The sequence below is a fragment of the Sinocyclocheilus anshuiensis genome, unplaced genomic scaffold (genome assembly GCF_001515605.1).
Source record: "Sinocyclocheilus anshuiensis isolate Anshui unplaced genomic scaffold, SAMN03320099.WGS_v1.1 scaffold387, whole genome shotgun sequence".
NCBI classification, from domain to species: domain Eukaryota; kingdom Metazoa; phylum Chordata; class Actinopteri; order Cypriniformes; family Cyprinidae; genus Sinocyclocheilus; species Sinocyclocheilus anshuiensis.
In genome coordinates, this window is record NW_015549624.1 from 1,004,817 (window position 1) to 1,030,042 (window position 25,226).

Sequence of the window (25,226 nt, forward strand, 5' to 3'; positions counted from 1 at the left end):
GAGTCATCTCACTCGCGTGGTGAAATTGAGAACATGATTCAGCCTACTTCTGAAACATTTTGGTGATTGTTGAGAACACAAATTATAATAGGAGAATGATAGCGTGGGTTGTTCAGTGTGTGGGACACTGAGTTTCATTTACATTTTCTCACTGGTTGCAAAAAGGCCTTTTGCAGAAGTACTTGGTAAAATTCGTATTGTATGATCAGGCAAATCAGTGCATCTTGTGATAGATAATTGTATATATATTAAATATTATTAATATTAAATATTATAAATGTATATGTTCATATACATGTCAAATTAATACATATTAAATAAAAAATAATAATATAAAACACAATAATCATATTTATAAATAAATTATTTTTATATAACTTATCTGTTTAGGTTGCATTTTCTTCCATTTGAGTTTTGAGGCAGCCATCTTGTGAAATAGGAACTGCCGTCTTGTCATTATGCTGTGATAGGATTTGCCTCAGAAACACTGCATGAAATGCAAGAACACCCAGTTCTCGTGGTGGTGAAAGAATATGTAAAGTAATACAACCAGATGGCTTTCTGAATGCCATGTAGCCTTGCTCTCAATGAACACTTGGAACTTTCCAGAGAAGTCTATTGTGAATAGGACTGAAAGAGAGTACATGCTTTCCCACAGGAGAATAGTGCATCGTTAGAGCTGAAGTGGTGGGCTTCAGCCCTTTCTTTCCTCCTCTCCTGCTTTCACATGAAAAAGATTAAGTAACTTTTGAAACACTGATCTCGATTTTCACCCCCAAAGTCTGCTTGTGAAATGCAGGAATATGAATATATTTTCCAGTCTGGGATTCTGTGTCTGTGCGTTATTTATTTTGAAATGTTTTGTCACTTCCAGTTCCTTGGAGTCTTTGGTTGAATGAAGCCAACTGTATAAATATTTTACATTATTGTTTCCATTCTATATTATTTCCATTCAATGGGGGCTATTGCGGCAACATACATTAAGTGAGAGCTATTATAGCGACCACTGCTTTGTCATACAGTAAATTATATGAAATAATGTTGATTTTTCCAACCTAAATGAGTGCCACTTATAAAGGGAAATTATATCGAAGTTATAGTGAACTCTGTGGCCAAAAAAAGTTATATAATCCAGTATACAAAGATAAGGAATGAAATCAAATAAATAAATACGATTTTTCAGGTCAACTTTATATGCAGATATTATGCTGATAATATATATTTGCAATTAATAATAAAACATTCTGAATAGAAGCATTATCACTAGGAGTCTCTGACTGTAGCCTACATTACAAATCCTGTTAAATTACAATAATAAAAAATGTAGGATTGGAGTCATTACAAAAATGCTTTGAGTGAGTGGGTGAGGGGTGAAATCTTTAGCAATTTTACCATTACTTTACCATGTAAATTAATATTACTTGAAAAATTAACTCAATTCTCACACCTACCAATGCGTGTCTTATATATGCATTTAGGTTCTGAGTGAAGTTTCTTTTATACTTTCTAAAAAGTTTGGTGGGGGGCAAGTAAGGTAGTGCACTCCGGGACACGTCGCCATCCAATGAGTGCGCGTCGGCTCGGTGACGTTACCAAACGCTACCGGCCGACACGCCCCCAGCATGGATACAATCGGCTCTAATCGGCGCACAGCATACTGTCACTTTAACGTTGTGAAGGCTACAGCCACGATGGCAGTTTTGATACTCAATCCAGACAAGTTTTCAGAGCTCTCATCACCGGAAACTTATCTCTAAAGGACGAAAGCAGTCAGTGTGGCGCGCGCACGGCTCGATCTCGCATGATTTACATGCAGGATGTCAGTGTTGCTGAAAAGCCGGTAAGATAGTGCAAAGTGAGTTTGCTTACGAGAGCTGCCTATTCAGCATCACACAAAGGGATCTACTGAGTTCAATGGTCTACTGTCATTGGGTTTGAATGTCATAAAGAAACAACTTCTACTCTTCAACGAAATGGATCACTTCGCAGCTGAGTGCCTTGTGTCAATGTCCAGCCAAGCAATTGTCCACGGTCCGAAAGGGAATAGAGAGATCAAGCCCGAAACTGCGGCTGCACAGAGGAATGGAGAAGAAACCAAGGAGCCTTTGAAAGACAACTCATCTCTTTTTGTGGTGGCGAGAATTTTGGCGGATTTTAATCAACAGACCCCCACCAATTTTGCCGAGCAGGCAAAAATAAAGGAGGAGAGCACGCCACCAACAGCAACCCTAACCAGAGATGATGGGAACTCTGCCACGCCTACCACCACCATCACCGGCGACTCTGCTCTTAAACAAAGAAGCAAACGATCTAGGGGTCGAATTGAACAAGAACCCCCACAGAAAAAGCACAAATGCCACTATTCAGGTTGTGAAAAAGTTTATGGCAAATCGTCCCATCTCAAAGCCCACCTAAGGACACATACAGGTCAGTTTCCATTCCTGCCAAGTGTATTGCCGTTTCGCAGATCCAGTGTACTAAACATCGTGACATTTACGCGTTCGCACACTTTGGGCACATTGTGTTCGGCACAAGGTCAGTTTTTACGTGAAGGGACAACTGTTGTGTTGCAGTGATATTCTTTATTAAACATGCATTTACTCTAACTAGTCGTTTTAAAGGAAATAAATTGTTATTCGAGGTAAGTAGCATCGTAAATATTGGCATGCCCACTATGAGGAAGCTACATTATGGTAAACAGCAACAGTTCTTCACCCCCCAGTGCCTCGCCTATACGAGCCAACTCAACACACACATATGTCCAATAAACCAGTTTTCAGTTTCAAGTTCAAAGCACTTTATTTGGCACGATTATTCTGCGTACAATGATGCCAGCGCATTAATCCACACAATAAAACGGGTCAGAAAAAATAATAATAAAACAAAGTGGCAGGAATGTTAATAAAAGTAATAATAGTGACAACAATGTACCATAAAATAAACATTCAACAATACCAACAAAAAACTATTTACAACATATGTGTGCGCGTGCTCATGCATACACACATATTTGTACTACATTCAGTACCTTCTCACAAAAATCTGCTCGCAATTAAATTTAACACACAGCTGGCGCAAAAAGAGCCAGGCACCCCATGATGTAATCGCTCATAAAGTCTTGTAGGCTATAGTTTCAGCAGGCGATGGTGGTAGTTTGCGAAAAGTCACTGGCAATAGCGCGCGGCGCAGACAGCGAACGGCTTTTAAAGTCCAGAAACAGCGGGTTCGCGTACAATTTTGTTTTCTTTGCGTTAGTCCTTTAGATACATGGTTAAAAAAAAATGATTAAAAGATGGGGGTTGGTGACACTTCTGCGGTTGCTTGTTTGACTGTTAAGCTCTTTGTTGTGATGTGCCACACCCCCGTCGGACACACTGCCAGCTGATCTGGCCAGCAACAGACTCGACCAGCAGAGCGCTGAACCGCGCAGCGTACCCGCCCTCAGCGCAGACCTCGAGCCTTTATAATTGACGGTTAGGATGGAAAATCCATTTAGAAAAGTAATTACACGGATCTGCACCGCATTTTCACGCGTCGTGACGTGTATTGCCGCCGCTATCATTTTATTAACGCCGTTGTTTTCACTTCAGACAGTAGATGGTCCTCCTGACAGGAAACCTGCTCTAAATCGAAACGTTCTTGACACCTAAAGGCGTTGTAGCCTCAGATCAGAGATAAACCGCAGAAGTGTAAATTGTGTCAGGGTTTTCCGAAACACACCACTGGTTACTCTAAATGATTAATGTTCAGACAGTGCGATGTGTTTTATTAGGCTAAACAGATCAGATAGAGTTTCTGTAAGTCCTCTGGTGTCAAAGTGTGATGGTTAGATTGATACACTCAGTTATTTATCATCATCTCTGCTTTATGAAATATAGACATTTAAGAATGTGTAGGCTAATTGTTGCTCATGTTGGTTGACCACAGTTATCTGAATATTAGGGAAGGATACATGTCTATAGCCTAGTTCTGAACATTCGTTAATAGATATTAAGATAGATTGTATAATTAGGTTGGTTAAGGTTCAGCCATTGTGCAAAATGTATAGCTTTGTGTTAGCATTCTAATTAAAACACTGCCACTATATATATGAAAACAATATGTAACAAAAATCGAAGTAAACTAGTCGTCCCCACTAATCCAGAACCCAACTAATCAACCATAGTGACTCATCCCTTGTGGTTATGCTGTTCTGAAAATTTGATCTATACTTGCTTGTGATGACCTACCAGTTTAAACGGTCATCTTTGAAATTACAACATAGATAGCACATCTCATCAGTTAGAAAAAACAAAAACAGTCAGAATAATACAAAATGTACCATGCATAGCATATCTGATGAGGCAGGACTACCCCAAAACCTCACCTTGACATCTAAAATAATACATACTGTATAGGCTATATAGTATGGGTTGACTGGGTTTTCGGTACAAAAGGCTAGTATATAATATATAACTTTGAAGCTCTGATGTACTCAAGGTGGGCGTGTCGTCTACATGGTTGCTGTTCCTTTTCATTTTTACTTCGTTTGATAATAGTTTGGGTCTTTTACAGTATATATAATGACATGTTTATGTCAGAACACACCACATACCACCTTGCATTCAGGCATATTGTTCTGTAAAACTCCAGCTTCAGTTGCGGTCCAGTGTATGGTGTTGATTATGTGTCTAGTTTTGTGTTGACATGTCAAAGTAAGTCAGATAAACAGCTCAATTCATAATTTGTGGTGAATTTGTTTATGGCGTGTATTTAAGACCTCCCAAACTTCCTATCTTTCAGTTGGGCTGTTCACTAAATTGCAGACTTTAGATTGGGTTTCACTGTAGTCACCGGTCTGCGATCAGACCATGATTCGGTTAAACAATGAGTGTTCCATCTCATTTGTTTTGGTAATCAGAGAATGTGGGTCATTTGAGTTCAGCAGCCTAGGCTCAGCCAACCTGCTCCATTCTGGGCACCTTCTTAAGCACTCAGCAGATTTTCCATCAGTCTCTACCAATGGAGCAAAGAGAAGATGGATCTTTCTCCTAGCAACGCACTGCTTTTGAAATGAAGGGGGAACACAGAGTTATAAAAACAAACTTGGGGAGCCAAAAGTACTGAGGACCTCATTTGACTTCAGCAAACGCCCTAAATTCCCTGCTGGTTCTGGTTTGCACCCTGCTTTGGATAATTTTTCTTAATCCAGCAGGAATTGGGCACAGAGAGTTACGTCCAGCTTTCTACTTAGACCGTAGTGTCGACGATGTAGTCATATACTGTAGCGGTAGGATAAAAGCTTGGACTCTGGGGCTTTCCTTCATGCGCAAAGATGCAGTCACGCTAGTCAAACTGCTTTCGTGAAAACGATTAGTAATTTCTGATAAATGCAACAGGTCTTGCTTGATATGTTTCTTTTTTGCATTTTACTTCCTTGGCAACTTAGGGATAAAGTGTAAATAATTATTTATTTAATTTGTTCGCTAGACCTTTGCGGTGTTCTTGTGCTATTCCGTTGAGCGAGTAGTTCCAGGAGAAAGGGGTATGGCCCAAACCATCACAAGTGCAAGCTTGCTGGAAGATGAAGGCGTTTTATGATAGAGCCGAAGCAGATGTACTGTCATGATCAAACGGCACAGAAATTTTGCACAGGGCTCCACTTTGAAATGCACTGCAGCAAATGCAGTTGTTTAAATGGCACTGAAAGGAACTTTAAACTTTGTACTTTTGAAGACTATACAATATTGCATTAGTATAGATAACTGTGGCAGTGCAAAGTCTTTTAAGTGTTATTTCCCTTCCCAAGAATTTGTTACTAGCTCACTTAACTTTGTAAAGCACTTGTTTGTGGACTGAAATGATCCTTTCCATCTCGCTAACTGTCTTATACCACATTCGTTTGCCAAGCCACCAATTTTAGGTTCTGGGTCTATTTGTAGCTCTGTTTTCTTTTTAAAGAAAGACTATGTATTGTAACACAGCAATTCTGGGGTAACCTGTGGTTACAGAGTGTCCCTCACTGAGATAAGTCTGGTAAAATAACCTTCTTGTGACCTTTCGAGAGGACCTTTTCAGTTTAGCCTGACTGTACTGCCACTGCCTCTGTTCTCTGGGTGCATCCTGGACTTTAATCTCCACTTTGGGGCAGTCGTGGCCTAATGGATAGAGAGTCGGAGAGTCGTAACCCGAAGGTCGCGGGTTCGAATCTCAGGTCCGGCAGGAATTGTCGGTGGGAAGAGTGAATAACCAGCTCTCTCTCCACCTTCAATACCACGACTGAGGTGAGACCCTTGAGCAAGGCACCAAACCCCCCACTGCTCCCCGGGCGCTGCAGCAATATGGCGGCCCACTGCTCCGGGTGTGTGTTCACGGTTTGTGTGTGTTCACTAATGTGTGTGTGCACTTGGATGGGTTAAATGCAGAGCACAAATTCAGAGTATGGGTCACCATACTTGGCCACACTTCACTTCACTTGTTGGGGTTTATAGTCATGTTAAGATTAGTTCATGGCCTAGGAGAGCATCAAGTATAATATTTGACTGATGTTTTATGGCTATGCACAGTTTCAAGGCAAAAAAGAAGGACACAGGAAAGTTGGAGAGGGTAGAAGTAAGGAAAAGATTCCAACTAGCATGTGGCTGGATAAGGAAGGGCTCATTAATCATTCTTATAAACACAGATGGACAGATTCAGAGAGATGCTTGGTTTGCATTTGATGAGTTGTTAACTGTAATGGTGCACAATATGCTTGCAGATGATAATTTATAACATTCTCATTACTTTATTAGGCTGCAGTTGACTTGTTACGAGAAAAGGAACCTGTGGTATGCATACATGCAGATGAAATGGGTGTGGGGCCATCAGGGAACAAAAAAAAAAAGATTTTCACAAACCTGAAAGTTTCGGTTTAGAAAGAGGAAGTGACATGGCTTGAGGAGACTGCCAAGGCCATGGCTGTGACGTATTCTGGCTGTTCATTATGCAGAAAAGACATGGTGTCCTTTCAGTGCATGTGAATTTCTCATAAGTGTAGTTCCTCTAATAGTGTTTTGCATGCAATACCTGACTTGAAAATTTTTTGCTCAAAGTGAAACTGATGTATTAGTACTTATACCTCTACAGCATTAGATTTCTACACATGTAAAGATTTAATGTAATGCAATAAAGCATTGCTCGATTCAAGTTAAGTGCAATTTGTCGCATAATGTTGATTACCTCAAAATATAAATTCAACTTGTCCCTCATTTTATTAAAAAAAAAAAAGAAATAAAAATCAAGGTTATGTGAGGTACGTACAATGGAAGTAAATCAGACCAGTTTTTAGAGGATTTAAAAGCACATACATAATTGTCTTCTGTTAAAGGTTGTGTTGAGCTGCAAATCTGTTTAAATCAAGTCATTTTAAGGTTTTACGGATTTAAGTGCTGTGTCATCATGGCAGCAAACTGCATGCAAGTTATGCAAAAGATTAGTAAGCCATTTTATTTTGCACACTAAAATCAGGTTTCCTTCTGTATTATGTTTATGTCTTGTGGCTATACTATTGAAACGGGGAGTATTTTAATGTTTCTGAATTGGCCCCATTCACTCCTGTTGAAAATTAATATTATGCCTCAAATGCTGACGATTAAGCTTAACTTGTACTGAACCCAGTATATTTCCTTAACTAGCCTGCATTCGGTTAACTCCCTTTCCTATATAATCCTCTTTAAAGTTTTAAGGTATGGTATTCACCAGACTTGTGTTTGTTAGCATTACCTTCCAATGCTTTTTGAAAGTCAAGGCTAAATGAAAAAGTTCATTAGGTTCACAAATTGCTTTCAATGGCAAACCCATGACGGACCCTCGTGATCAGAATGGGTACATGTGGCCCCTGTGTTCTGGGTTAATCTCACTCGCCCCATAATCTAATCTGCTCCCTGTACAACTCCATAATGTCATCTGGGCCCAGTTCCTAGACTCATTATCCTGATTGGGCTACTCAGGACCTATATCACTAGTCCTTGTACTCATGGGAATATCTCCAGGGAAGTGGAGGGGCATGTTACCACATCAAGCCACTAAGTACTTCAGAGAGTCTTGGATATTGATAGCATGCCTCAGATCACACTGTTGCATGATGTGCTGTGCAAGGAAGATTAAATGAGATCACCTCCAAGGCCTCAGAGGTTTTTGTAATCCTCCGCCGCATTGAGATGGTAAGTATGAGCAAGCGGAGCGGTGGGATGTAGAAGATGAGAGCGAATGCGGTACACAAATTGCTCATTGTGCTGAGTGGGTTGGTGAAGAGAAGGGGGACACAGCAGGTTGAGGGTCTAAGGTTACCAGACAGCTTTGTCTGATCTCCTGCAAATATGAGTTTCTCTCCAACCCAAAATGCTATGGAGAATAGGAGGACAGATTTTGTCACAAATTGATGAGCAAGATTGGCTAAAGCAGCTTTGTTGGGGAAGGATCCTAAAAAGGACATTGTGCCACCAAAGTCAGGATGGGATTTTTACAAACTGACGATCCTTAACTAATTTGAATGAGATTGGTTCAAATTAAAACACTTAGTTTTGAATCCTAACTTAGCATGATGTAGTCTTATTGTCCACTTTGAGTATTATGAAATAGATGGTTATTGACCCACTATGGGTAGGGTAATCAGTTAAGGTCATGCTGCCTCTGTGTGTGGCTAGTATGCATTAGCTTCAATCACCAGAAGCACCATACATACATACAAAGCCCATAATGGCATATTTCACAGTTGGTTAGCTTTTTTGTTTGGCCTGTGAACTCTTATGTTTGTTACGTGACCCTTTGTATTGTCTTCAAGAGTCCCAGTAGTGTGCACAATGTAAAGATGACATTGTTTTGCTACAGAATTTGGTGCATGGACAAAAACAGTGTACGTGGTCATATGTTCTCACTCGAACAATAGATCCGACCATTGGTTCAAGTGTGCATTAAAGCAGCGAGTTCCTAGAACACCCTCCTCCCAGGTTTATAGCAAATACATGCAAAATTAAACTGACTCGTCAGCCATTTTTCTTTCCTCTGCACTGGGTTATTTACAGACGTGACATCCTGTGCAGTCATCCTGCCCATGTTCAGGTGGAAGGTTTTAGAGGATGGGTGGGACTTAGGCACTCCTGCCCTGTGCTGGGCACAGTGTCATGGCTTGGGTGGAGTGGGGCTGAGCTCAGCGTGAGGGTGATGGCTTCACAGCAGAGATTCTCCTTTCTCTGACTAAAACTATTTTCCGTTCCACACCCCTGGCCTGCTACTTTGTAACCGGAATATATGTTAGATGCCAAGAGTACATGGGCTTGGCTGACCCACTTGCCATTCAGGATATGCACCAGCTAGTTAATTGTGAATGAGGTTAAGCAGGTATCTTATGAGTTTTATATGTGCACCTGTGTTTGTTTGAGAGAAGATTAGTACAAACAGAAGTTAAAAGATCTAGGTAATTGGGTAACAATTTTAGGTCAGGTTGTAAAATGTGACATGTGACAAGCCTCAAAGAGCTTTGACTAATGTTTGAATGGTTATACATGGTTGACAATAGAGGAAGCTTGTTCAAGATCAGCCTTCATTAGCAATTTTTGTTAATAGCCATTTAATTTATATTCTTATGATAGTATAAAAATAAAATGTAGCTCAGTGTCCTGACATTTAGCAGGCTTTGTGTCTGTACATGAATGTCAGAGCTGTGGGTGACCCCACCCACCTGCCCTTGCCTGTTACCATTTACAGGCTTATGGCTACAACTGTGTTAATGGAAAATGGGGTTAAAATAATTACGCTGTGTTGCAAAACAATCCTAGTGGCCCAGTTAGGTCAGGACCCACAGGAAGGTCCATTCCAAAGCTACAACAATGAGTAGGGCAATGCTGTGAGATGTGCTCTTTGTGAGGTGGGAAAATATAGAGGGGAGGGGACATACATTTGCAGCAGTTGTGGCTGCTTCCTCATATAATGTGTCTTAGACCGTGTGTGCACATGTGCTGTAGAGACTGGGAGGAGTGAGTTATGTCTACTAGGCTTGGAAGGCTTGATTGAAATGCCTGATGGTGAAGGCTCTTCCGTCAGACACAAGGTCAGTACTATTGTTCACATTTCTCAACAGCATTAAAATCCTGGGAGCAGAATGTGCTATGGAAAGGCAAGTGGTTTTTAGCGTTTTTCATTGAAGACAATAGATGATGATAAATTAGACATAGTTGCCTTTGTCACAATGTCTCTGGACAAGTCTGGCCCAGTCCTAATCGTTGCACCTGACCTAGCCGTAATGTCTTTGTTACACCCACATCTATTAGCATTAATCCTCAATTTCTCAAAGTCGCTGTCACGAACAGAGTACTGAAAGCCTGATCTGACTCACCAAGACTCAGTGTGGTTAGTCAACCCGGCACCCCCTCCCTCCATTGGCACATGCATATGTGTGGTGTACTTCAGTCTTTTTTGTTCCATTCCCAAAGTTGTCTCTAAATGCTGTGATCTGGGTCAAACCACTAGGAAAGTTTTCGCTCAGTTAGCAATCTGCTCACTAGATCTTGACGAGATTAACATGAAGTTGTGTCTAATGTAGATATGACTATAATGCTGACTATTTGTTAAATTGCCCATGACTATAATGTAAGTCCAAGCTATGTGTGTGCCAGACTTTGTGGTTTCTGGTCTCCATGTGTGTTGCAGTCTCTGTGAACTCACTTCTTGGCAAACTCAGTTAGATGGAGGGCGTGACCTATATCTTCTCCCAACTCGGTTGCTGATGGGATTGCATACACTCCCAAAATTCCCTGCTCCTGTGGGGTAGTGATGAGATCATCTCGGCAAGCATCTCAGCCCTGGTGGAAAGGGGAAAGCTGAGTTGTTGGCAGAAATTCCCCAGTTTGCTGAGAGAAGCTAAGAACTCTCTCGCAGACAGTCTTGGAAACTTTGCGATTAAGAACCGGCCTGTCTGGGTCTCCAATGGCCCAAAGCACTTACCAACCTGCTGGTAAGTGCTGCAACTACATTTGTGGTGCCATTTTGGAGATCAGGCTTGTTGTGGTTTTCCACAGATAACAAATCAGTGGTAGACCGGAGGCTAGGACACAGTGTGCCCCTGATTCAGAATGTCTGATCTAATTGGGATCACCATGGGCAACATCGGGATCTAATACATATTATATTGAAAGCATCATGTCTTGGTCTAGTTTACATCTGTATTTGTAGTATCGTTTTTGCTTTGCCTCCGGCTCAAGATAACTGAAGGCACATGTGTATTGTCTATAAGATTCTTGGCCAAAAACCTTGCAAAAACTAAATCTTTACGGTTGGAAATAGGCCTTTTATACTAATCTAAGATCAGTTTCCACTGTACTGGTCCTGGCCTTCATTACTGCAAGTCAAAATTAACAAATCGCACAGGGTTTCTACTATAAACTCCTGTCCTCCATTTTATGTGGGTATTGTGTGATGTCTGCAAGGGATATGTCGGTTTGGTATCTAGAGGATGAATTCAGTGTCTAATCCTAATTACCTAATTAAAACATATTTTCAGTCGGAACTGCTTTCCAAATGACAGCAGCTGACGTTGGACTTGCAGACTATGCTAATTTCAAAGCATGTTCTAGGGCATCAAGTGTGTAGCTCTTGAGCAAGCCTAGAGAGTCCACTTTGAGCTCGTGGTTATAAAGGATTTGGAAGACCTCCTACTGGAGGTCCTTACTGCCTTTCTCACGTAGTGTCTGGCTGTCTCCATCCCTACCTACGTCTCCGCCTGCGTAAGTGGCCTCACGGTTGAAGAAACCTGAGGAATTTTATCTCACCCACACAGAGATGCTGGTAGCTCTTGTTGGAACAGGTGAGCGACACCAAGTCTCCTGGATCGACATTCAGTCTGTACTTGTGTTGCTCAGATAGTGGACCGATCAGATGTCTGTGGCATAGACTGTTCACCTCAAAAGGCCCTTTTCTCCTATTTCCTACAGATTTAAGGGAATCTGAAGTTGTTATTTCTTCGGGCCCTCTATGAAATGGAGTCATGGATTTGCGATGTGTTTTTGTACTTGAGAGAAGACATGAGCAAGAGTTTATTTACTGACCCAGTGGCCCCAAAAGAGAACAGTTATGTAAGGCTGCTGTCTGTGACCTAATGGTATCGCCTCTGAAGGGAAACACTGTTGCTCGGCTACCTTTGCTATGGGATGTACTAGCAACTGTGATGTAACTGCTGCAAAGGGTAACTGGGTCACTGTGTTCGTTAACACAGAGGTCGAATCTAAAGCTCTCCTAATTACTGGCCCCTGTTGCGAAAAAGACTTGGGCACATGCAGGGCTAGTTGCACCACACCAAAGAGGGTGTAGCTCATCAGTGCGAAGACCGTGCCCATGCAACACAAACCACTTAAAAAAAAAATCTCCTTTTGTACAAGTGCCATGCTGTGAATAAATATATTGACCACAGGCAAGGGGATGAGTAAAGTTTACATAAATTTTGTTGTGGGTATTTGCATGAACAGTTTGATACAGTTGCAACATGGGTTACGGCCTCGCTATTGTTGTCCCAGAGGGACAAAAAGAGGAAGTGTCCTCAGTGTCCCTTTTGCATGGTTTTTGATGTGGTAGATAGAGCCACAGCAACTTCCATCTTTTATGAAACTGTTACATGCTGGACAGTGCGACCTTTTTACATATGCCTACGTCAGAGCCACGTCAAGAGCACCCTCGTTGGTGATAATAATATTCCTGGAAACATGTCTCACTTGAACTTTTAGTCATGCTCCAACAATGCAAGAAGCAAATTTTAAGCACAGTAGTTGCAAATGTTATTGTCTGTAGGGTAATGCTTTGTGTAACAGGTTCTTTTGAGCTTATGTGCTAGCTGCCCAGTGCACTAGCCTTTGCAGTGAACTGCAAACGGTGCAATTGTTGACAGAGTTTCCTGTAATTAAAACGAAGCTATAAATATTAGATGGGAAAGTATAAACTTAAAAAACTTACAATTGTTGACAACTAACTGAAATAAATAAGTTTAATTAGAAGTACTAAAATGATTAAACTAAAAATGAAATAAAAACTATTTAAAGCTATATCTAAATAACAAATAAAAATAATCAAAATGCACACATAAAACTGCACTAAAATTTCAATTACTAAAACTAAAAATTAAAATGAAACCCGAAAATATAAAACTAAAAGCTAGTTGAATATATTAATAAATACTAAAATGTACACTAGTATATAAATGATAATAAAATAACTGACTGCAAAGAGCAGAATTGTAGATGATTTTTGTTTTGCCTTTTTTGGTTTTATGTGTTGTTTTTCGAAACTGCTTTGCTCTCAGAATAATTAGTCTAACACCTGCGCATTGTGTTCATGTCATACTCATCTCTGTTATAACCTGTGAAATATTCAAAATATTGTTACTCTTACCTTTGCTGTGAAGCTCCTCACCACTCATAACTCACACTTTACAACCTTGGGTTCCCACAGACTCTTTCTTGTATTAATTAGACTGTAATTTACAGGTTGGCTCCTGTCTATGCTGAAGGGAGAATCTCAGACCATCCACCGCTCTGTCTCCATTCCTACTACGCTAATGTTAGATCTTGTGTATTTATGTTTATATGCCACAATCATGACTAGATCCAGGAGGTTTAAAAATGTTCAAACAAATTGACCCTCCTCTCAGATTAGTTCTTGTGGGTGTGGCACATTTGAAGGTTAGTGGATTTAAATTGCGGCTTTGTATATTTACGGTATGTTTGGATGGACTTGAATATGTGTGTGGCAAATGAGTATCAGATTATGTGTTTTTGTACCAATGAGAGCGCTAAGAAGTTTTTTGCTTTACTTAGAGTGGGAGTGAGTGTTGTGTGTGCGTGCGTAACTGTATATTTTTGTGCGTTTCGTCACGTGGTTGTGTGTGGGAGGATATATAATATGATTTAATATTATATTAAATTAATATAATATTGTTTAATATAATATAAAATATGATTAATAACCAATGATTCCTAATTGCATCTACTTCCAGAAGGCCAAATAAAGTGCTTTTGCTTTCGCACTGAAACACACAGCGTCTCCCTGACATGGCTGCATCAACACGACTGCTGTTCCTGAAACCACGCCTTCTTTCTTTGTGTGCACATTTGGGCGGCATTATGCTAATATTTCCACATAGTGATGTAGATATGTGGGGGCGTGTTAGAACGAGATGTTTTAGGTAGGCGTGGCTGACTCTTAACTTTTATAAAGAATATCTCTTTGGATTTGAGACTTTAGTCTTTGCAACTTTACAGATCTTCTTTATGCACCAAGAGCTTGTAACACTCCAAAGAGAAAGGAAAACTTTAAATCGCATCATATGACCCCTTTAAGACCGTTGTGGTGGCACTGCTAAGGGAGGGAAAACTGCTGTTGAAAAGCTGGTAAAATGAGTAAAGCAATTCTCACATTTGTGGAGAAAGACAACCAAGGAAATGGAGCTAAAATACATGTTGTATCTGACATGTGTGCACAAAGAAAGAGGGCGTTGGTACCGCATTTACTCGACTGTGAGGAAACCACACTGAGATATATGGTACCATCTGGCTTTGGGTAGATTTGTGTCTAAGCCCACTTTTATTGCCTGAAGGGGAAGGGGTAGGGTATAATTTCCCATGCTTTTGGCTCACTTCTAGGTTCGCGTTTGAGTACAAGCTGGGGCAGGGTACCATAGTAAAGACCGTTAACCTGGTGATACATGTCACCCTAGTATTCTCATGATTCTCCAATTAGCATGATGCAATGCTTATTGGGCTGGAACATATGGTTCATTTTTAATGCAGTGCATTCTTGGTTTAATGTGTGGGCTTTTCACTCAGCTTAGCGATTGTAAAATAAAAATAAAAACTTTTTTGCAGACTTTTGCTTCTATAGGAGAGGATTAGTACGCTCTCATGAGCCGCTTCTAAATAGTTGTGCCACATCAGGTCTTTCACGTCTGGTTAAAGACTGCTCATTTTGGGATTTAAAAGCCATCCGTGGAAGGTAAACCCTTGCGTGACCTGGATCTGAATGGTCTGGGTCATTCACTGTTGTTTTTAGTGTGAACTGATCTTGATTCTGTGGTGGTTTAGCTGCTCTAGTGTGTGAACTTGGATTGTATGGGGCCTGTATGGCTTTTGTACACTGTTTTAGGTTCACCTTTTCTTCGGTGAATGCTGAACGATAGCATACCAAGAGAAACCACAAAACTGCTTCTAGATCAGTTTAAAAGAGTATATTATGCCAATGAGGCATGTCGGCACGGGCTTAATGGGGGCCATGTAGCAGCAGTAGGACTTTCTGTGCTGAAAGAGTTCATTGTCCACATAAGGGCTGGACTTCAGTTGGCACAGCCGCCCCTATTTATGGCTGTTAGCGACGCATGGTGGTGTTTATGATGTGGCCTCCTTATCACCTTGTTTTTTGGAGCAAGTATACGCTTTCAAAAATGGTTCAAAGTAAAGTTTCAACAATCAAATACTCTGAAGCACAGCTGCAACTTCTTATTTGTAGATGGCACATTGGCCTATAATCTGTGAAGAGTGTAAAGCTTGTATAGCTTTACAGTCTGTTTTGAAAACATCACATATGTCTGAGTGATCATGAATGTGTGTAGTAAACACTAACAGCTGTGTGTTCTGATTTCTCTGTGTGTTTGTCACAGGAGAGCGCCCCTTTCCCTGCACCTGGCCTGACTGCAGTAAGAAGTTCGCTCGCTCTGATGAGCTGGCACGGCACTATCGCACCCACACGGGCGAGAAGAAGTTCGGCTGCCCCCTGTGCGACAAGCGATTCATGCGGAGCGACCACCTGATGAAACACGCACGGCGTCACTCCGACTTCCAGCCGGCCATGCTGAAGAGGCAGCATGGCGGTGGCAATGCCACCGTCTCGAGCAGCACGCGCCCCAGCTCCCTCAGCGATTACAGTCGATCCGACGCCTCAAGCCCCACCATTAGCCCCACCCTCAGCCCAGCCAACTCGCCTTAACCTGGCCGCACTTTCTTCCCACAGTGCCTGGGTCTCCAGGCTAATTTTTAAAATTCTTCTCTATCCATCATTTTTTTCCCTAAAAAATTTAGCGGCATAATAAGCGCCATGCTATACCCCGTCGCTTGCTGTGGTGTACTGTACTGTACATAACTGCTTCTTGTAGTGCAATTTTCTTGTGCAACCCCTAAAAGAGAAAAAAAAGAAAAAAAAGAAAATGCCTTTTCCACATGGCAATATTTACATGATGTACCATATGTCTGTATTTTTATAGCTTCTGGCCACAGCCTCTTTCCATTATGGGTTTTTGTTGCTTTCATATACAACCGCTCTGTTCAAATGAACTAAAAAGTTGAAAGGTTTGACAGGTAAAGATGTTTCTTTTTATTTAAAACGGGTGAGGGAGAGGGGCACACATACACCTCAGGATTCAGAACAGTTTTTTTCTCCTTTAATACTCACATTGACTGCACAATACAAGCATCACTTTACTCCGAAATTCAACAGAGGTTGAATTTTGCGCCCTGCTCAGGGATGGCCTCATTAGCTTGAAAGAATGAACACGATGAAGAGAAACATACGTTAAAAACAGCCTTACACTTGGACAAAAGGAAACTTTGCACTCTTTTTTTTTTTGAGTTGGTTGGTCAAATTCTGGGTTTTAAGTGTCATTCATTCTCTTTATTAATTTTTTTTTTTTTGTAAATCAGTCTTTTAACGAGAGTGGCAGAACCACTCAGCAGATACGAAGGATTGAGGGGGGAAATTCTGTCTTGAGACTGGAAATGACTTTATTTTCAACACTGCTATCTCCCGCTAACCCTGTAGTCACACAGAGCTGTGTTGGCCTGGGTCCATGATTCAAAGGGAATCCTCTCAATATAGCATGAATGTCATTATCAGTCCACTTTTACATGCTTGAGCCACCCAATGAGGAGAACAGACAGCACCACTTCTCTCGGTGGACTAAACTAAACTCCCCTTGAAAATTTGGAGGCTGAAGTTTCAAAGCAGCTGTTTCCTCAATAAAAACAGCACATTCATCAACTTCAGGGTTTTTCACTTCAGTACGACACATTCAAAGGGACTTGTCTGGATGTACGCCTACTTCAGACTCAAATAAAGACAAAAAGCACATGAGCAGAATCCACCAAAGACCAAGGTGTGAACGAGAGAACAGAGAGGTTTTTTTTATTCTACCCAGAGGAAAGAGGGAGGGAGGGATGTTGGCATTCTCTCAGGTAACAGCGGAAGTCCTGGCCCTCTGCGCTCCGCAGAGCTCCATATGCAGAGGCCTTCCACTTAGGAAATAGCATCATCCTACACAGGGCTATTCATAGCACACTAGCCAGGGAGATGAGAGCCATTACAGCGGAGCTTTACGCACTTTGTCTCGCTCACTCTATCTGACAAGACGGAGTGGGCGTATGAGAGAGATAGATGGAGGGCCAAAGCAAAGTTTAAAAGAAAGAGATATCAGATCTACACACCATGTCATAACCAGGCACCATGCAGCAAATAGTAAAATGACAATATTGCAGCCATATTTGAAGCTTAATATACGGCTATGTGAAGCTGGAATTTGGACCAGTGAGATTGGACTCTGGGCAGAGTTACCCAGCAAAACAAACAAAAATCAAAACCATGTGGTTTACAAAATGTCTTGTCAGTTATCACTTGTCATTGCACCTGGTTAAGACTAGTGGTTGACCGATATGAGACCGATATGCAACTGATGTAATACCAATATTTACATAATAAAATTTTATGACAGAAATGATAAATTAATGATAATTTTAACAAATTTCAGTTAAATAATCAGTCTGAAATACCGGCTGTTGGCCGATACTTGTAATCTCAAAATGGATAAATATTGGCTTGAATAATCGGCCTGGGCTGCATTTTCCAAAAGCATCGTAAGGCTAAGTACATCTTACAGATCATTAGTGCTTATGATGCTTTTTGGAAACGTAGCCCTGAACAAAATATCAGTCATTAAAATACTGTTATCTGCCAATACCGATAATCAAAATGACCAATTAATGGGCCTTGCTGATATATTGGTCTGTCAGACACTGTTATCAGCCGATACAGTTATTTGTGAAATGGCTAGATATCAGCAGATTAACCAGCCCTGCCGATTTATCGGTCGACCACTAGTTAGGACATGGATTTACAACTCATTGTGAACAATATTGTCAGAGTTTGTATCATCAGGGTTGTTTCACTTTGTGGTGAAGAGAGCAACAGGCCTCCATGAGAACAAAGAGCACTATCTACAGGAGGCAGGAAAGAGGGGGTTGGCCCATAGCGAGACAGATAAAGACTGAGGCTTTATCAGGAGCTGAGCACTCCAGCAGAAGAAACACCCAGTCAGCTCCCTCTCTCTCACACATGGAAACCTCCCTCCCCTCTGCACTACTACTCCCCTCTCACCCGCCAACAGCATCCCACAATGCATTGCAGGAGCTTAAAGAGGGAAAATGGCCTCGTCTGATTGGATAGCATCCAAGCAGCCGGCCAGGGGGGTTGTAAGAGAGGAAGTTGAGGCCCAAATCATAACGGCTCACAGACAATAGGCATGATGTGGTATCAGAGTTGAGCATGTTGGGAATTTTTAAAATGAGATGTTATCAGTATTTTTCCCCCAGTTTGGCACTGTCGACTACTTCTCAGACAAGATCAGTCACTCTTTCTTTAAATGACTACTTTTTCCACAAGCACAGGGAAATGCTCGCACATCCTTTTTTGTTTTACTGTTGCGGACCACTGATTTGTCAGTGTGACCACTCATTACCTCAATGAACAGCTGCTTTCAAACTTGACTCTCGTTAAAAAGGGGGCTTTAGGCATTACTACTCGATTTGTACATAATCATACATATCAAGTGAACAATGAATTTACCGTCCTTTGTCGCTTCAGCCTGCGAGGATGAAGGGTTACCGTGAGAAACTGTCGACCGGGCCTTACTCGCTCAGGCGAAAGGCATACAAGTCCCTCCAGGAACTGAGGCACCGCTATCAAAACTACTGTGGCACTGCCTCATCCACTGTCTCACTTTCCCATACGCGCAATGTTCCTAAAGTGACACTTTAATATACATTTTCCAGACTTTCTGTGACAGTTTTTCACTTTATATTCATAAGCTTATTATTCAACACCAGCCATCTTTTCTCGTCTCATATTATCTTGCATGTTTTCCTTGCCCACCCTCCATGCCCAGTGTGGGGAAACCAGCATCAGAGTCGCCCAGCTGGACGAGCGCTCCAGGGCTTGAGGAGCAGGTGGGGAGGCCTGTGAATGCCAGGCCTTGTCCCCCCTTTATCCTTTCTAACAGCCCCCATCCACCTCCTATGGGCCTCTCTCATAGCCCTTAAAAAAAAAAAAAAACCTCCACATAATCATGGCTTTCAGCTAAAGAAAACAGCCCTAATCAAAATAAAAAGTGCCACGGCGGCATGATTTCTGCAATAAACCCACACGTAAAGCTGAGCTGTCTAGCTGCGATTGCACCCTCCCCTGGCCCTTCAAAGTCATTTAAAATGTGACGTCAACCATTGCCATTGCAACGTCGTCAACTTTAGCCAATTTCTCCTCCAGAATTTCGCACGTCAGCTTTACTTCCAAAGCAAGCTGGCCATGTATGTTCACTGTGTGCAAGAAATTAATTTGTAGACATTTTATATAAGTTGCCGTTCAACCGCCTTTGATTGTATCTTGCAAATACTCCCAACTGCTGGTCAGGAGAGGGTATTTCGGGGCAGAATAAGGTCGGTTTGAACCAATCTCCTCTTGATTAGTACTTCTCAAATCTGGTAAAACATGTTCAGTGAAACCCAAAAACCCGAAACCTGCAGGCAACACAAGTCTTTTGCATTTGGGTACTGGTTAGAGTATACACAACTAAATATATATTTTTTCCTTATAATATTTACTGAAAATGTATTTTCTCAATGCAAATTCACTCACAGCCCAGGTTAGTGTGAATTACATGTAAAAACGAATACATGCGTGCTTGTGTTTCTGTATTTTTCACTGTACCGATACTACTTGAATGCGAAGCAAGACCATTGAACACAGGTGGAAACATGTCTAGGTCATGACTAGTCAAACTGTACCTGCTACATTTCTCAACTTAAAACCCACGGATGTACTCATTTTTCTTTATTTGTTCAATATTTCTGCATTGTGTTCTATTTTTTTCCTGATTATTTTCTTTGTGTTCAGATCTTAGCTTTTATTTTTATTATTATTGATATATCTTGTGAAGTTTGTTGTTAGTGTTTCATAAGGCTTGCTTTTCTGTCTGCTGCAACGATGCTAGTAAAATTGGACACTGAAAGCATTTTGTCAATAGCGGGATATAGGTGTATAACCACCAAATTTGAGGGTAAAGGGTGGTTTTAAGTGAGAAAAAAGGGAAATATCCTAACTTCTCAAAAACATTGCATGAGACTGAATGCGATACACACGATCAAGTCTGATACATCGCATTACCATAGAGACCACAGCATTGTGAGTAGATAGTCACATTCATGTTTTATTGTTTTGTTTTTTAACATAATTAGAATTTCATATATGTGTTAAATTTGTCTGTCATGTATCTTTTCAAACTCATACCTCTACAAAAATCGAGATGGTTATGATTTTTTTCTTTTTCTTTTTTTCATGGGATGGGGTAGGGGAAATTCTTGGATTTCATATCTGAATGAATTGTAAATTTAAATACAATATTTTTTATGAATTATCATGGTCTTACGAGCCACAGAGCATCATATTGAAAGCGAATCATCTTTCGTGAAATTTCATTCTACCAGTAAACCCACACACCCGACTCAACGAGAAACAATTTGTTTTGTACAAATCTACTTGTTCACAAAATCCAACTAATGATTTTGATAGCATTTTATTGAGTCCTTCAATCCTACATTCAACAAACTTCATGTTAGTTCAATAACAAGTGCCAAAGGCATTGGAAAGGTTATTTAGTTCATCATATACAGTGATAGTCAAGATAAATATGACCTTGTACAGTTTTCTATGAGTGATGTACGTTTTATGTGTATGTAGCGGGGTGAATGATGTATTAGATGCGTGAGTATTTCTAATTTCCCCCTTTGGCGTGATCTTGATGTACTTTTTGTTTCTTTTAGTGATGTTTTTCTTAATTTGTCATTGTTGTACAGAACAAATGGACATATTAGTAAAAGTGAAAGCTCAGATATTAACCTGTTCACCATCCTACGTGAAAGCTCTACCATTCCAAAGGATTGCAATTACATTTGCTATAAATATGCTGCTTATATCCAACCAATGCATCAAAGCTTCTTTTCTTTGTATTTATTTTGGTCTTATTACTCTTTTTGACTGTGATATATGTATTACATGACTTTTGTTACTAGTTCAATTTGGTACTTAACCCCCCCCCCAATATGCTGTCCTTCCAACATCCTGTAAACTTCTCCATACTCTTCTTACCTAAAGAAACAGCCATGCCACGTTCTGATACGTTCAACAGAATAGAGAAAAGACAAGATGGCTTCCATACAAATGTGCAGTTATCAGTTCCAATATTATCTTGCCATGCAAAATAGGGTCAGTTTGAATAACTGATGTTCTCAATGCTGATGGAGGATGACGTTTTAGTAGGATGCTATTGCCAAGGATGCTGTAGTGCCACGACGTTCTCACTTTTGGCATTGGGTGACTGCATTAGAAGAGTTGGGTTCTTGTTTAATAGATGTTTTCAAAGGCTTCAGGATCGAATTAATTAATGTTTATGTCACATCGTTTGATGGTTTCAGAAAAGTGTTTTATTGAAGAGAAAGAACGGAGGGGCATTTTAAAAATATATATTGCACCCAAAACAATTTTTTAGTGGAAACAATCAAAGAAGGCTGACAGTTTTCAACATGGTTACGCAAAATTGACAATGTTTGACTTGGTTGACCTTCATTCACACATTCAAAAGGCTTTTTTGATTTAATATAGTCCAAGAAATACATATCTGTGAATATGTACGCATGCAAAACATTGCCTTTATAGTCCCACCAGTTAAAGTTTGACGTTTCAGTGTGAAGATCACTTACTGGTGAAAATTACACTGTGTTTTTGCAGTTAGATGTTTCTCCAAAGAACCTATGGATATGTAAATGCCATACAGTGATTGTCTATCCAGGTAAACAAAGCAAAATGCTTCTTGAGTTGCTAGACAGTGAGCGCAACTTCAGAAATGGATATTTACGATGTCATGTGCTAACAAACATCATTTAGTTGAGGTCTGCGTAACGGTAGCCTCTTATTTGAAATGGTGGGAGTGGATTTAAGTCTTAGCCGTGGCTTAGTTTCGACTGTTGTTTATGTTTTGTCTCTTGCTCAACTCAGGAGACGCTAACTGCTTTTGAGGGCTGTGGTCATTTCTGTTAGTCTGGTCGTCTGCCAAACCGTGTGGTTGGGTTTGAACAACCTCACAACTGTAAAAAAAAAAAAAAAAAAAACGCAGGGCGCCCATTTGTCTCTGATCCCCAGGTGTCGGGACCTAGTCCCCCTCATTTGAGGAGAATCACGCAGCCGACCCCCTACCATTCGCTGAAATTCATTTCAAATGAATACGCCGACATTTCCCATAAGATAAAACCCCATAATCGTGCTCTGAAGATCAGACACTGTGAAGGAGCCATTTGAAAGACAGAACGCATCCTCGTCCATTGCAGTTTCCATGCGACTTTTGTCTCCGATGCCTGTGAAATCAGTTCGGGTGGTTGACGTTCCTGATATGGGAACAAAGTGATTTCAGATTCCTCCCTCTTCATACATACCAGTCAAGCACATCGTGTGCAAACACTCTCCTATCGTAGAGATTTCGATAAGGGTTGTATATTGAATCGTAGTGAGGCACTAGCGGCCTCATGCTGTCCTGTAGACGTTCGCCGCGTGAACTCGACTTGCCTTCCTATTGTACGTATTCGTCTGTATTTTAACAATCTATTTTAACGACACCGTGTGATGCCTGCTCCAGTGACTACATGACGCTGGGTTTCTATTCCCCAGCACCTCTGTACTTGTACAATAGCTCTTCTCTAGCAATGGCCAGTTCTGTTCTCCATAACCTCATTCAAAACAACTGCCGCATAATGAAACTCTTTTTTTTTGCAATAAACCAAATCACTACAGTGAAGTATTACAGTTGTACAGTTCCTTGAATTATTCAGATTATATTATTGTTGCTGGTCTATGGTTGCTCTGCTGTACCTTTTTATGATCTTTTATTTTTTACATGTTAGACAATATTGTGACTATGTCCTATGCAAATATGAGAATTAACAAGAATTTGTCAAATAATGTATGTTGTCTTAACTTGTATGCATGAAATAGTGAAGTTTACATTTGAGAATAAATTCATAAATAAGAAGCAATGCTCTGGCTGTGTCATTTGTTTGTTTGTTTAACCAATATAATTTCCAGGTTTTAATTTTGCACAATATACATATGTTAATATTAATATATAATATAATATATTCATTTGAAGTGTAAGCATAGGTGTGAACAGCTATTTAAAATGTTTAAAGAAATAAAAGGTTTCATTTTTTTATTTTACATATTTTGAAAAATATTCTTGAAAATATTTTATGATTCATATTCAATTAAATTAATTTGAGATAACTGATTTTATTATTTAATAATATGCTATTTGTATATCATTGATTATTTAAAATATAAATTACATTTTTTTAAATATAAAACCTTTGATTTAGTATAATTTATCAGCTTTTCTGGTGGTTATTGTTCATATTATTTTGAATAAATTATTGTAATTATTTAATTACTATTTTTATTTTTATTAATTATATCATTAATTACTCAATAATTAATGATGATATTATTATTTAAAATAATTGAGTGATACACATACACACATACATACATTAAATTAAATGTATGATTAAATTAATGCATGTATTTAAAAAAATATTACATTTTTTATTTACTTTAAATTAGTTTATGTATTTATAATCTAAATAAACTATTATAATCTATTTTTATTTACCTAACAATCAATGAATTTAAATAAATTATTTTACATTATTTTAAATAAATTATTTTAATGATTATTATATTATCCTCCTGGACAGGATGTCCAACTAGATTTACACTGTCAATTATAAATCTTTTTTTTTTTTCTTTTTTTTTAAGTAAAAGTTGTCAAACTTGTCAAATAATTATTCTCATCAGGCTACAAAAATCCATCAAACTATAAAGACTTGCTCATTTCAATGCTCAGTAACTTCATTACAGACTCTTGAGACTGTACTCCTTAAAGATATCCGTGACATACACAGTATTTGGCAGCCCTGAGTGCACTGCAGTCCCTGGCTCTGAATAGCAAAAGTTTTGGCACGCAGAGCACAATTCTAGGCAGACTTTGCATCACAAATTCACCCGAACCCTTTAGCTCACAGCCAATGGCTGCACTTGTTGCTCAGCAGGATGCCAATAAGAAGCGAGAACAGAGAGACGCCTGTTGAGTGGAATAATGTGCTCAAATACGTCCGTCTGCAGGAAGTACACCTTGTTCTTGGCATTAGTGCACTCATGCAAATATTTACTGTAAGTGATGCAGGGACATGTCAACAGAGACCACAAAACAGGTGGCATCTGTGTCTTCTGTCTAGTCATTTGCAACACTGAACAAGGCCTGTGTTGAACAGAGGGTCAAGATGGTGAGATATCAAAGGAGCAATGTGGCTGGCACATGTGCGTCGCGTCATACGCCATGTGTGTAAAGTGATATATTTCACACAGAAAAGACTGTTTTGAAAAGCTGGACCACTGCAATATCAAATAAGGGCCGATCCAAAACTAAAGAATGAGTGGCCCACATTTTGTCCCACTCAGTTATGCAACGAAAAATTCACAACCACCCACTAACTGGCCTGTATTTCTCTGGTCATTCTCATTTTCAGGCCTGTTAAGAAGAATGAAAATGCTAAAAATATGCTGAGAGAGAGCTGGTGTGTTCCTCACTTCGTCTGCTCACCTCCTGTCGCTCTGTCTGTCCATGATAAACGTTTATCTCTCTTTCTGTATCAGATACATGCACTCAGTTTCAGATTCCTCTGCTTTTATGTCCCATGGTATTTGTATAAAAACTAACAGATTACAGCTTTTTATGAATGTATTTATTATTATTTTTGTTTTTGTATGCACACATTAAAATTTGAAATCTTAAAATGGTGAAAATCTAGATA

General features: G+C 39.9%; 1 protein-coding gene across 1 annotated transcript; it reads left to right on the forward strand.

The window, feature by feature from the left end:
• Positions 1-1,651: 1,651 nt before the first annotated feature.
• LOC107659506 (Krueppel-like factor 13) lies at positions 1,652-23,393 on the forward strand. The gene is made up of 2 exons (XM_016448473.1): positions 1,652-2,427; positions 15,653-23,393. Exons 1-2 carry the CDS (start codon positions 1,974-1,976, stop codon positions 15,976-15,978), a joined length of 780 nt encoding a protein of 259 aa, XP_016303959.1. The 5' UTR covers positions 1,652-1,973; the 3' UTR covers positions 15,979-23,393.
• The last annotated feature ends 1,833 nt before the right edge of the window (positions 23,394-25,226 follow it).

Coding starts and splice junctions, on each gene's coding strand:
- LOC107659506 (XM_016448473.1), top strand. CDS start 1,974: ATGGATCACTTCGCAGCTGAGTGCCTTGTGTCAATGTCCAGCCAAGCA. Junction 2,428..15,652: donor CCACCTAAGGACACATACAG/GTCAGTTTCCAT, acceptor TGTTTGTCACAG/GAGAGCGCCCCTTTCCCTGC.